The 12,754-nt window shown below is 60.9% G+C and overlaps 1 protein-coding gene across 4 annotated transcripts; it reads right to left on the bottom strand.

Annotated features, from left to right (window-relative positions):
- Positions 1-1,410: 1,410 nt before the first annotated feature.
- LZTS3 (leucine zipper tumor suppressor family member 3) lies at positions 1,411-11,226 on the bottom strand. Of its 4 annotated transcripts, none has more exons than XM_062203940.1 (5): positions 11,047-11,226; positions 6,288-6,451; positions 5,277-5,759; positions 4,132-4,986; positions 1,411-3,898 (listed from the first exon to the last, which is right to left on the bottom strand). In XM_062203940.1, the coding sequence occupies exons 3-5, from the start codon at positions 5,739-5,741 to the stop codon at positions 3,200-3,202; spliced, it is 2,019 nt and encodes a 672-aa protein (XP_062059924.1). In that variant the 5' UTR covers positions 5,742-5,759; positions 6,288-6,451; positions 11,047-11,226; the 3' UTR covers positions 1,411-3,199. The 4 variants fall into 4 exon arrangements, with proteins under 4 accessions (XP_062059924.1, XP_062059925.1, XP_062059922.1 ...); XM_062203941.1 differs by lacking the exon at positions 11,047-11,226 and adding an exon at positions 10,761-10,838; XM_062203938.1 differs by lacking the exon at positions 11,047-11,226 and having other exon boundaries at positions 6,263-6,381.
- Between the last annotated feature and the right edge of the window lie 1,528 nt (positions 11,227-12,754).

The following is a 12,754-nucleotide window of genomic DNA, read 5'->3' as shown; positions in this document are numbered from 1 at the left end:
AACAAGCTCGACAGACATGCCTGTTGGGCGAAATGGATGTAAGAAGCTGCGCTTGAGGAGGCTGGAGCAGGGGCGATGGCCAGGGTGGGGGCCCTCTCCTCCTGCAGGGGCTCACGCTCCAGTAGGATGGGCACTTAGTCCAGCAGGAACCTTCGCCCAGCCTATGGCTCTCAGGAGGGGCTGGGGCTAGACTGCTGCTCACGAGGGTCCTTGGGGGTGCTGGGCAGGGTCTTCATTTCTTGTCAGCACCCTGGCTGCTGGAACAGCCAGCCTGAGGGCTGTGCAGGAGACCTGAGAAGTCACCCACCCTCCAGGGCACCGTCTTGTTGCAGAGAGGATGCCTCCCGGCAAGGAGGGACACTCCTGGCTCCCAGCTCCGAGCTCTGTGGAGGGCACTGTTGGCTTGGGTGTGAATGCGTGGGGACCCCAGACCCCCGGTTCCACTGCCAGCCAGCCTGGGGCAAACACAGCTAGTCCCCGAATACAACCCCACCCTGGCTGGCAGAACCCAGGGATAGCACCGAGCCCACCCCCACAGAATGAACCCGGATTGCTGCTCCTCTTCCACAGATTACTCGATTTCCCAGTGTTCCTTGAAGTGGGAAGAGCACGTGACTGAGTTCCGGCCAACAACAAGGTTTAAAAGAGAGTGATGGCAGGGTTCTGGGAAAACCTACCCTCGGGATAAAGTGGCGCAGCTTCAATCCCCTCCCAGAGCCGTGGCAGCCACCTTGTGGCAAGGAGGGAACATGCTGGGATGGGAGAAACAGTCTAGGGCAGCAATGAACAGATACCTGTAACACGCACCTGCTTCTCATCAGGTGAGGAAAAATAAATAATGCTATGAGGTCTTGTGTAAGTCAGGGTGTGCTACTTATAGCAAAACGCATTGGCTGGAAGCTTTTTGAGGATGACCAAGGGGAATTATCATCAAGGGCAGCTCGGCTCTCTGCTGTGCAGCACGCTTGGGTCCCTTGGGCCCTTGGAGCCTCACCACTAATTGCAAAGCTGTTCTCAGCTTCTCTTCCATGCACTCCTCCCTCAAACACATGACCTGCCAGTCACGCTAAGGTAGCTCAGGTGATGGCGCGCTGCTTCTGGCAGTCCCAGCTCACCTGCCCTCTGGCCAGCAGGCTGGCGGCCAGATTCTGAGCTGGAACTGCCCTACCAAGGGCAGTCTGGGCTGAAGAAAAAGTTCCACTGGGCAGAAACGTGGAACTACAGCTCCTCCTGGGCAACACAGAGAAGCTTGGCTCGGGGCCAGCCTCCTCACTCGGCCCAGTGAGCACCCCTGCCCTCATGCCTCCCTGGGAAATGCCAACTCCAGCTTTGCCCTCCACACCCCCTGCCCAGGCCTCACCTCCCACACCTGCAGAGACATAAGCAGACACAAGAATGCCAAGAGGCTTTCTCCGTTTTATTTCTTTGGGAAAGGAAAACGAAGTCTTTCCATCACATATGGTAGAGATATATATTTATATATATATATATATATTTATATAATTTCTTTTGTGGACATCTCAAAGCTGAGACTCATATTTTCTATTTTTTTTTTTTTCCTACTAATGCCTTCTCTTCTCCCAGACCCTGTGGCCCTGGCCCAGGTTCTGGGGCAAGTGCAGTGAAGGGTGAAGGGAACAGGCAGTGGTCGCCAGGGTGGCCTCCTCCCCAGCCCAGAGACGTGGTGACGACCACCCGGCAGGGGCTGTACACAACTAAGAGGCCACGCGCAGGGGCACTTCTGTCTTTGTGGGGGACGCACAGCACATTAAACAGTCACCAGTCGTGGGAGGAGGCTGGTCAGGGCTGGGGGAATTTGCTCACAGTAGTTGTCAGCTCTCTCTACCTTGCACCCCAAACTCAATCTTGAGGGTGGGAGGAAGAGAGAGTTTAAGAGAAATACAAGGGCTGAGGGCCAAGCCTCCTCATTTTTATTGCTGGTGAATTAGAAATTTGCTTTTCCCTTCCTGTCTTAGGGAAATGGATTCTGAAAGGGCCCCAAGAGGAGGAAGTGACATCAGCTGTCCCAACCCTGACTGATGGCCATGCCAGGCCTACCCTGGGCAAATGCTGGGGCACCTCAGGGCCCTGGGAGCCGAGAGTTCACTGCTTGCTCTTGTGTACGCCTTGTTCTTCAAGGGGAGTATCATCCAACCCTCCCCAAACCCCAAAACAAGGGCCTCAGGCTCAGACTTGGGCCAGTGGAGCTGAGAAGTGGGCAGTGCACCAAAGGTCAAACAGGATTTTCTACTGGAAGAAAAGTGAGATTTGGGGAGATAGGCAGCCTGGGAAGAGGATGTTCTGAGCATGAAAGCAGAGGAGGCTGGGGGGGATGGAATCGGGCAAGACACAGGAAGACATCCCAGACACTCATCTAGCCTCAGACACCATGAAGGGAGTGCCCAAGAGGCAGGCAGCACTTAATAGCTGTCGTTAGAGCTGGACAGGGCCCTGGGTATGGGGTCAGCCAAGCAGGTGGGGCTGTTGCCCTGTGGGATCGTGGCCAGAAGGGCCGATCTTCCCTGGGCGTTGAGCTTCCAGCCCCAGCCTCCACTCCCCCAACACACACACAGGGACACACACTCAGGACCAGGCCAGGCTCTGAGGCCTGAGCCCAAGAGACCTTGGGAGTGGGGAGAGGCTGGGCAGGTAGCCCTCTCACCACAGGCAGGCCATCTGCTCCCTTTTGTCCTGCCAATCTGCCCAGGAAGGAGGGCCAAGGTCTGTCCACTCTGGCAGACCCCGTGCACGCCCCTTCAGGCTCCCTGGCATAAAAAGTAAGCACAGAGAGTGTCACTGGACACAGGAGGACCCACAGTAGTGGCCCGGACCCCCAGAGGGGCAGGGACAACCTCATGGCACAGCAGGCCTGCCACCTCCCTCTCCAACAAGGGGTGCCAAGAAGGGGAGCGCCACTCTCCTGCTGCCTGGGCCCTCAACACTGCTCATTCTGCCCTCCCCCATTCCCTCCTGTGGAAGGAGGGTCCAAGAGGGCAGGCCACTGGGACAGGGCTGGAGCTGGGAGGGCACCGGTGGGGGGTCGGGGGGGCAGGGAAGAGCCTGGTCACAGCTGCTTCGAGAACCTCTTTGGTCTGGGGATATGGGGCACACAGGGAAGAGCGATGGACGGGAGGGGGACCCTGGGGACCCGGGCTCCCGACAGGGCGTTTGTCGGAAGGCCGCGTGCCCAGGCGGTGGATCAGATCTCCGTGGACTCAATGCGCTCGAGGCGGGAGGGGGTCCAGGCTTTCTTCTCCTCGCCATGTGGCGGGGTGGGCGTGCTGGCGCCCCCCGCGGCCCCGCGCTCGCGCAGCCGCCGCTCCAGCTGCTGGTTGCGCTGGTACATCTCCACGTAGCTCAGCTGCAGCTGCTTCTGGTACTCGATGACCTTCTCCTTCTCCTCCAGCCACACGCGGCGCTCCTCGGCGAAGCTGGCGCCCTGGCGCTCCCGGGCGCGCCGCTCGGCCGCCAGCTCGGCCTGCAGCCGCCCCACCTCCCGCCGCAGGGCCCGCGTCCCGTTCTCCCCGCCGGCATCCGCCTCCCCGTCCACGGAGGCCAGGGAGGCGGCGGCGGCCACTCCGGCCTGACGGCGCATCTTGGCCTCGTCGCTCTCGCAAGTGGCCAGCGCCTCGGGCGGCTCGGCCGGGTCCACGGGCGTGAGCGGCGGCTTGAGGCAGGCCGCGGGCAGCTCGCCGTCGCCCAGCTCCAGGCTGGCCTGTTTGCTGCCGAATGAGTCCCTCAGGCTGAGCAGCTGCTCCTCCTTCTCCCGCAGCGAGGCCCGGCCCTCCCGCAGCTGCGACCGCAGCCCCACAATCTCACTCAGCTTCTGCGAGACGTCTGCCTGCGAATCCTTCAGCTGCTGCTTCAGGAGGGAAATCTCGCCGGCCTTCTGGCACACCTGGGGCAGGGAGGGCAGGTGAGGGGGAAGCCCGGCTGAAGGCAGCTCTGCCCCTGGCCCAGCCCCAGCCCTCATCAGACGGGTAGGCGTGGCACTCGGGACCCACGGGCTGAGGACACACAGCTCAAGACACTGCCCCACTGTGGTGGTGGGCTGCCTACCGCTCTGGGGCTCTCCAGGGGGACAGAAGGAAGGGAAGACAGAGGGTGAACGCCCAGGCCCCCAACCCCTACCTCCCATTTGGTTTCCTCCATCCGGGGCAGGAAGTCGGCCTGTTCTTTCTGGCAGGCGGCCACCTTGTCTTCCAGCTCCTCCCGCTGCCGCATCAGCCGGGCAGTCTCCTCCTGCAGCTGCTTCTTGTCCTGCTGCAGCCGCAGCACCTGCAGCTGGAGGCCCTGCTGGGCGCGCTGGGCACGGCGGGCCACCTGCTGCAGCTTGCCGCTACAGCCCTGCCGCAGCTCGGCCAGCTCCCGCTCCCACGCCTTCTGCCGCTCCTCCAGGACCTGGGCCACAGCCGCCTCGCTCTGCTCCAGGCTTCGCCGCAGAGCTGCCACCTCCTGCTCCTTCTCCCACAGCCGCTCCTCCAGCTCCTGGATCACAGCACTGGGAGAGGGCGGTGAGCAGGCTGCAAACGGCAGGCCTCCCCCGCCGCCCTCCCCGGATCCCAGGTGGCCTGGCCGCCCCATGGATGATGACGACCCACTCTTGCTGGAGGCCCGCCCGCTGTCGGAGGTCCCCAGGTCCTGGTAGCCCGACCCCCCACCGCTGCTGCCGCTCCCATAGCTGGCAGTGCCAATGCGGTTGATGTGGCTGGTGGAGGCACTGAGGGGTGCCAGGTGCTGGCTATAGCTGGAGCTGTAGGTGGGCAGGCTTGTGAGTGAGTTCCGGCCTGAGTCTGAGAGGCCACCCCCACTCCCACCCGCTGGGGTCATGGTCCGAGACTTGTCCAGTCCGCCCTTGAGGCCTCCAGGGCCCTGTCGTCCCTCGGGGGTCCCGTTGGTCTGCGGGGGACACAAGTTCTGCATGGAGTGGAAATTCTTGGGTACAACAGGCTTGAAGGCAGATGGCCGAACTAGCGGCTCTGAGCACTACGTAAAAGCACAGGAGAAGGAGGGGCACTGGGATGAGACAGAGACTGGTTCAGCCCCACCTGCCACCCCTCATGGACCTCCCATCTGGCGGTCCCCTGGTCTGGCTCTCCACCACGTAACTCCCCCAAGCCAGTCCCTCTTCTGGATCCACCACCTGGACTTGGCCCCAGAGCCCCACTTCACGGCTCCCCAGCCTCCATCCCGGTCCCTATATCCCAACCCTCCTCTCTGGGCTGCCTCCCATTCCCAGACAGAAGCTGGGAGGGACTCAAGCCTTGGAGACTGACCTGGTCTAGCTTGCCAGAGGTGGCCAGGAGCTTGGGTGGGTGGCTGGGCTCACGGTACTGTGGCGGGGCCTTGTCGCTCCCACCGCTGCTGCTGCTGCCCCCGCTGCTGCCCACCACATTGCCGCAGACATCAGTGTGGTCACTGCCCCTCAGCTCGCCATTGAGGTAGAGGGAGTTGGCGAGAGCCTTGTCTTCTGAGGGGTAGCGGCCTGGCCTCTCCCTGCCGGCCCCGCTGCCGCTGCCGCTGCCGCGGGGACCAGGGAAACCACCCTGGCTGCTGCCACCCCCTGTGCGGGTGCCCACGCTCTTCATGGCAAACTCCTGGGCGTGGGCCACCCCGCTGCCCACACTGCTCATGGCCAGGCGGGGGTCTGGGGGCCCAAGCTCAGAGGGCCGTGGGGCAAAGGCCAGGAGGGGATCCCGGCCTGGGTCGGCACGCACAGGCAGTGTCTCGAGCTTCGCCATGGCTAAGCCAGGGGTGCGCTGTGGGCACAGGTGGGAAGACAGATAGTTCAGGCCCCACCCCCACTGCCACCACCATGCCCCTCAGTGCCTGCTTCCCTACAGTGGGTACAGGAGTTTCGCGACATCCAAGGTGAAGGCGCAGGGCTGAGGTGAGGACGATAGCTTGGTACTCGGGGCTGCTTGTGGCCCACCCTATAAAGCCCCACCCCAGGGCACTCTGCAGACCCCCTCCCAGCTTTGCTCAGCCCCCCCTCCTTCTGCCTTAACCTCATTGCTTCCATGTGTCTCCCAGTGACCCCCTCAACTGCAACCCCCAAAATTTAGGGGTTCTTTACTCTGGGGGTGGGCTTCTATATCTCAACTTCATGGGCTGGGGGGATAGTGACAGTACCTGAATCCAACAGGGAAGCTCAGAAGTCAGGGCAGGGAGAGAAAACACCCCTATCTAAAAATTGAGATGGGGTCTTCCCAGTTCCCTAAGCTAGGGCGTTGTAGTCCAGGGGGTAGAAATGGAAGCTCACTACCAGCGCAGGCGTCTCTCCTTGCCTTTCCAGGGGGGTAGAGGGCCGACGAGTCCTCCCTCAAGCCTGGGCCCCTCGGAGGCTCGGTCTGCAGGGGCCATACGCCTCCCTCTCGCAGTCGGGGCTCCGCCCGAACCAGCAGCGCGACTTTGCAGGGGCCGACTGAGCCATCCCGGCCTGCAGTGTTCTCTGCGAAATGGGAGGAACGAAGAACCTACCTCGCGGATCTGCCACGTGCCAGGCGCCCCGAGACAGCGGGGCAGGGTGGGCGGGAGCTGCTGGGGCGGCGCGCGGCTGGGGCTCCGGCGGGCACCACCCCCGGCACGCCCCGCCCCCGCGGCTACAGCGGACTGCACGAGAGGGCCCCTCCTGGAGTTCCGTACTCCGCGGAGGGCCCAGCAGGCTGAGGCCGGGCGAAGGACCCAGCCCGCCCGCTTCGGGCGTCCGCGGTGCCTCCCCCTGGGGCCTGCGTTTCCCACAGGTTGGGGGTGGGGAGGGTAGGGGCAGGGCCTCTGCGCCACCGGCGCCCCAGAGGATCCCGCACCTGCCGAACCCTACTAAGAATTCACTGCAACCAGGAAGACTTCCTGGATCACTCCCCTCCCCCGCTCCCTGTGGACCTTGACCCTGTTCAGTCCACCGTGAAGTCCCCGAAGCGCTAGTGCAGGGGTGCGTCCCCCCTCCCCCAAGGACGGCCCACAGGAGCAGGGGGAGCAGGGCCTCGGGTTACCTGCGCTCAGAGAGGCCCGCTTCCTGGTTCCTTTGTCTCAATTCTGCACCTGGGAACACCTGCCCCAGAGATCTGCATAATCCAGCCAGGCAGGCTGCCCCTCCCTACTCCCCCAGACTCCGGGTAGGGAGCCTCCTTCCCCATCAAGGTGAGGGAGTGCCCCCTGAGTGCTCCCCAGACCGTCTTCTACCCAGAAGCCCACTTCTAATGCTGGGCCCTTCCCGTCAGACTCCAGACCAAGGGAGCTTGTTCCGGCCACCACACCAGGAACTACAGCCCAGGGTGTTGGAAGTCCACCAGCAAGCCAGCCCTGCAGGCGTGCACAACAACATGCGGCTCTCTCCTCCCTCTCCCTTGGCTGTGGTCCTTTCCCACACACAAGGCTGTGTGACCCTGAGCGTGAGGGTTCCTTAAATGTTGTGCCTTATGCCTCCTGCCTCACAGTCGCTGCACTGCTCTTCTCCCAGCACACCCTAGCCTGCTGCACCTTCCCTCCCTAACATGGGTCCCTTTTCTCCCATCCATGGGTGCAGAGTAGGGAGCAGCTGAGGACTGCTAGGACGGAGGCTGGGTGGCCTGGAGCTTGGAAGCAGTGGGAGGGACGTCCTGGGTAGGGTTTGGGGGAAACCTATGAGGGTTTTTAGCAAAACCTCATAGAGAGAGTTCAGGCGGTAAGGACAAGGGGGGATCTGGGCTGGGGCACTAAGGTACATGTGACATTCTTACCACCACGGGGAGGAGACTGCTTAGGGGGAAACAGGTGCCTCTTTCATCCCTCATGGATAAAGCACGGATTGCCAGCGTTCAAGGGTGGTGTGGGTGGTCTGGCTTCAAGCTGGGGTAGCAGAGCGCCCAGAAGTCTGAGAAGCAGTGTGGAAGTAGGCTCTGAAAGCCAAGATGGGGGGCTTCAAGAACGTGGGGGCACGGGATGGGGGTTGAGCCTAGTGGTTCAGACACCCGCTTCCCACCTGCGTTTGACTCCTAGCTCAGCTCCCACTCCCGACTCCAGCTTCCTGATAACGTGGACTGTGAGAAGCACAGTGATGGCCTCAGTGATTGGACCACACGGGACATGGTCCACGTGGGAGACCTGGAGAGCATTCCCAGCTCTCGATTTTGCTCAGCCTCACCCTGGCCACTGCAGGCATTGGGGGAGTGAACCAGTGAATGAAACCTCTGTCTCTGCCTATCTATCTCCAATAAATAAAAATAAAAAGAATGTGGGGGCAGCTCCTAGTGTTAAAAAAGAAAGGGGCCGGGTGAGATTAGAATTGAAGACTGAGCCCTGGACTTGGCAGCTGGGCTATCACTGGTGTCTATGTCAGAATGGTTTCAGAAAAGCGGCACACAGCAAAGGCAGACTGTGGGGTGGAGGGGTGTGGAGGGAGACAGAGGCAGAATTCTCTGCCAAAAGAGAAGACCATCATACAGAGGTTTGGGATCCGCAGGGCTTTTCACATTTTTTAATGCTGAAGGCAGAGATCCAAGGTGGAGGCAAGGGAGTCGGTCAGGGGGCAACCGCCAAGGCCTGGGACTGGGGAAGACCGGACCTCAGAAGTGACTGCTCTGGTCCTGAGTGACAGGGATGTTTGGGCTGGTGCTTTGTAAACTGTAAGGTATGGCACGAACATGCAGTACCATGGTCTCTGACGTCCAGGAAAGGAGAATCTGGACACAGGTTAGGGCGGGTGGTATGTCACTCTGCCCCACTGTTTCCCTACAGTGTCATCCCACCCATACTCAGAGCCCAAAGTCCTGGATGGAAACAAGATCCCAAGACCACCTTCCTGAGCCTTCTTTCCCTGGGCTCTAGCCGGGGGAATCCTTGAATATCAAACCACGGAAGCCCTCCTTGGAGTCTCATTCCCCAAAGAGCTTCCTGCCATAATTCCAGCCTGCTGTGGTCAACCTCTTGCGGTCATTCCCTGTTCCTTGCCTTTCTCAAGCTTGGGCTGCTATAGCCTCTTTGCTCAAAACCCCAGCAGGGAGCTAGCAGAAGGAGGGGAATATCACCCCCTCACACACACACCAGAAGCAGAGCCTGAGCCAAAGGGAGGGGTTTGAGCTTTGTCTGTGGGTCAGGGTCCAAAACTGACCCAGGAAACTAAGTATGGCCACAAAGGCAGCCTCATGGCATCAGCCGACACCGTGAGACTGACAGTTGTTGCCTAACTCTGCCTCTCCGATCAGCTCTCAGTGCTTTTGGGACATTACACACAGTATTAGTCACGCAGGGCCAGCTGGACTTGTTGGAGGGACACACATGGGTCCCTCCAGTTCACCGTGACCATCCAGGCCTCCTCCTACTTATATCTCTCCCATAAGAACACTTGAGTTTCAGAGCCTCCACACCCAGCCATTCCACCTCCTAACAACCTCGGCAGACCCTCCTGCCAAGTACCCTGGTGTGTGGGGGTGGGGTGGGGTGGGCGGCGGTCCTCACTGGCCTTTTACCTCCTGCATCCTCTTCCCAGGGCCGCTGCCAAGGAACTCTTTCTAAAGGGCATAGCTGATCTTATTTCTGCTCTGCCCAAATCCTTGCGTGAGCAGGGCCAAGTGCAGTAGTGGGAGTTCTGGCAGCATCAGCTCCAGGAGTAAATCATGGCTCGGCTGACTGGGGTGGAACCTCATGCAGGCTGTTTCACCTTGGGTTCTCACACCTACCTTGCAGGAATTTTGAGAAAGTGTATTATGGGTAACAAGCCTGGCATTCCTCTCGGCCCCCATAACCAGAGCACAGCTTGCGGCAGTGCCCTCGAAGGCCTCTCCTGAGGCCCATCCTCTCTCTCCCCTGACCCAAGCCCCTCTCTACTCCACTCTCCTCAGCCTAACCCACATCCTTCTAGAAACAGTCCAGATGCTGCCTCCCTGGACAGCATTCCTGGCTGCGCTGCAGCGGGTCTTGGAGCACTTGTCTCATGGCACTCCAGGAAGATTGCACTCTGAATCTTCTCCAGGATGGCCTGTGAGTGCTCCAGGGGCATAGGGTGCGAGAATCTTGGGGGCCTCCGGGCCGCCTGGCACCAAGAAAATGCCAGGTAAATGCATGTGGGAATGCTTGTTTTGAGAGATGCAAACAGGCAATGAGTTCAGGTGGAGAAATCAGGAAGGGCTTCCAGGAAGAAGGGCAGAGCAGGAAGGGATGTGGGAATACTGTAGGGCTTTTGGGGGGCAGAGATCTTCAGAACTTCTTGGTTGGGATATGGGAGGGGAGATCTTAGGAGCCAGGAGGGGAAGGGGCCCATCCCCTGGAGCCTGGCTCTGATGCGCGGGGTTTCAGGACTGAGGGGACAGACAGCGCACCCCCCACCTCCAGCACACACGCGCGCGCACACACGAGCCTCCGCTGGCGGAGGGGGTCGCCGTTCACCAGCAGCCCACGGCCCGCAGAGCCAAGGGAGAGAGAGAGAGACCCCGGCCACAGGCGGTCGGCAAAGGTGCCCGGGGTCTGGGCGGCGGGAGAAATCCCGCCTGCACCTCCCAGGGCTCCCCACCAACGCTTGTGGCCCCGGGGGGCGGGGCGCAGAGGGAAGAGGTGACATAATCCGAGCCGCACCCCCTCCGGCCGCCACCTCCCCCCAGGCCAGGCGAAGCATCCATGACATCATCGGCCCCATCTCTGCTTCCCTCCCCACCCCCCCCGGGACCCCAGGAGCGGGACGCGCCCCCTCCCCACCTCCGAGTCTGGCCAGACGCACCGCGCGGTGCAACGGGCACGGCGGCAGATCGGGGCTGGGAGGGGCGCGGGGATGGACCAGACTCACTTACTCGCTGCCTCAGGGTCCGACGCGGGGTCTCCGACGCAGGTGCCACCGGCCCGGCTCGCTGGCGCAGCCCGAAGCCCGCCCGGCGGGGCGCGCGGCGCGGGCCCGGCTCCGCTTCGCGCCCCTCCCGCTCCCCGCCCGGCCCCGCCCACCAGCGGCTGCGGCAAACGCGGGCCCGCCCTCCAGCCACGCCCCCCGGGACCACCAATCCCCGGGCTGGGGCGGGGCGCAGCTCGTTAACCCCTTGGATGCCGCGCCCCCCTCCCACGAGTGGGTCTCCTCGGTCTCACCGGCTCCCGGTCTCCAACAGTCTGCAGCGAGTCCCTCCGCTGGTCGCCTGCTACGCCCCCACCAAGCCCTTGGGCTCAGCTCCCGGTGTCTCGGCCAACAAATCCAACGGGACTGCGCCCTCCCTGAATCCCGCGTCTCTGGCGAGGGGGAGCAGCCTCTCTTGGCTTGGGAAAGGGACTCTCAACTGCGAGTCGCGAGCCCCGTTCTTCTCCCGCGCCGGCTCTTCGGCCTCCTGCGAACGTCCAGAGACTCTGCAAGTCTGCCAGGTGGGGGCGGGAAAGTGACCCGAGGGGAAGCCCTGCCCCGGGCGGGAGCTCTTGGGAGCTTCAAGTGGCAGTAACTCCAGCCGTCAGAGCGCGGAACCGACTCGAAACTTGAGGCTCGCAAGGCTCACCGCGCTTTCACTCCGCACAGCTTGAGGGGGCGCTCACCCCCTGCGCCTGGCCCGGCCCCAGCCCCCACGCAGCATCCCGGAGGAGAGGGGGCTTGGTCCCTGACCCTGTACGCCAGTTTGGCACGTGCGTTCGGCGTTCATTGTGGGGAATTCTCATTCGGTCCCAGGCGTCCCGGGAGGAGGGGGTCGGCCTTGGCCTTGGCCTTGGCGAGCCGGGAAACAGACCTGGCCATGGGTTCCGCAGAAGCAAGTCTTGGGACAAGAGGATCTGTCCGGAAAAACCGCAGCGCCTCCTCTACGCTGGGATTTAACCCTTCATGTAAACCTCACTGTTAGAGTTGATGTGTTTGGTCTTCTGTCATCCTACAGTTTTTATTTTTTGCTGTTTTCTGAATTTTTCTACATTTGCTTTTATCTTCTACCATCATTTTCAGGCAGAAAGCCTTTTTTTTTTTTTTTTTGGACAGGCAGAGTGGATAGTGAGAGAGAGACAGAGAGAAAGGTCTTCCTTTTTGCCATTGGTTCACCCTCCAATGGCCGCCGCGGCCAGCGCATCTCGCTGATTCGAAGCCAGGAGCCAGGTGCTTCTCCTGGTCTCCCATGGGGTGCGGGGCCCAAGGACTTGGGCCATAGCAGAGAGCTGGCGTGGAAGAGGGGCAACCGGGATAGAATCCAGCGCCCCAACCGGGACTAGAACCCGGTGTGCCGGCGCCGCAAGGTGGAGAATTAGCCTGTTAAGCCACGGCGCCGGCCCGAAAGCCTGTTTTTAATTCTAATGGTTGCCTCTAAATTAGTAACAATAGTTTATATTTCACACATTACCAATGATGAGTCACCTTTACATTCTCCTTTATGGAACAGGAAATTTAACATGCCTTTCCATCTCCTGGCCTGCTGCCCTTACACTTATATGTATTTGTCCACTTAATTCAGAATGATAGACCCAGCTTTTCCAATCCATGTTTAAACCCCGTTTGTCACTGCTAGTTTTTTATGCTCTAATTTTTCTTTTGATTCAAGCGACAGAGTTCCTATCAGCTGGTTCACTCTCCAGGTGTAGCCAACAGCAAGGACTGAACCAGGCTGCAGCTGGGAGCAGAGAACTCGGTCCTGGTCTCCAGTGTGGGTAGCAGGGACCCAACTACTTGAACCCTCCCTCTGCCTCCCAGGGTCTGCATTAGCAGGAGCTGGAGCTGGACTCAAACGCAGGCATCCAGAGGTGGGATGTGGGCACCTTAGCCCACGTGTGCGTCCCTATGCTCTCATTTTTCTGATCCTCTTTTGGACCCAACTTTCATGTGACAGTGCTTTCC

This window comes from Lepus europaeus, chromosome 10 (assembly GCF_033115175.1).
Source record: "Lepus europaeus isolate LE1 chromosome 10, mLepTim1.pri, whole genome shotgun sequence".
Lineage (NCBI taxonomy): Eukaryota > Metazoa > Chordata > Mammalia > Lagomorpha > Leporidae > Lepus > Lepus europaeus.
This window is presented reverse-complemented; position numbering and strand designations above follow the sequence as displayed.

Coding starts and splice junctions, on each gene's coding strand:
- LZTS3 (XM_062203940.1), bottom strand. CDS start 5,741: ATGGCGAAGCTCGAGACACTGCCTGTGCGTGCCGACCCAGGCCGGGAT. Junction 4,987..5,276: donor CCTCTGGCAAGCTAGACCAG/GTCAGTCTCCAA, acceptor GCTTTTACGTAG/TGCTCAGAGCCGCTAGTTCG. Junction 3,899..4,131: donor TGGAGGAAACCAAATGGGAG/GTAGGGGTTGGG, acceptor TCCCTGCCCCAG/GTGTGCCAGAAGGCCGGCGA.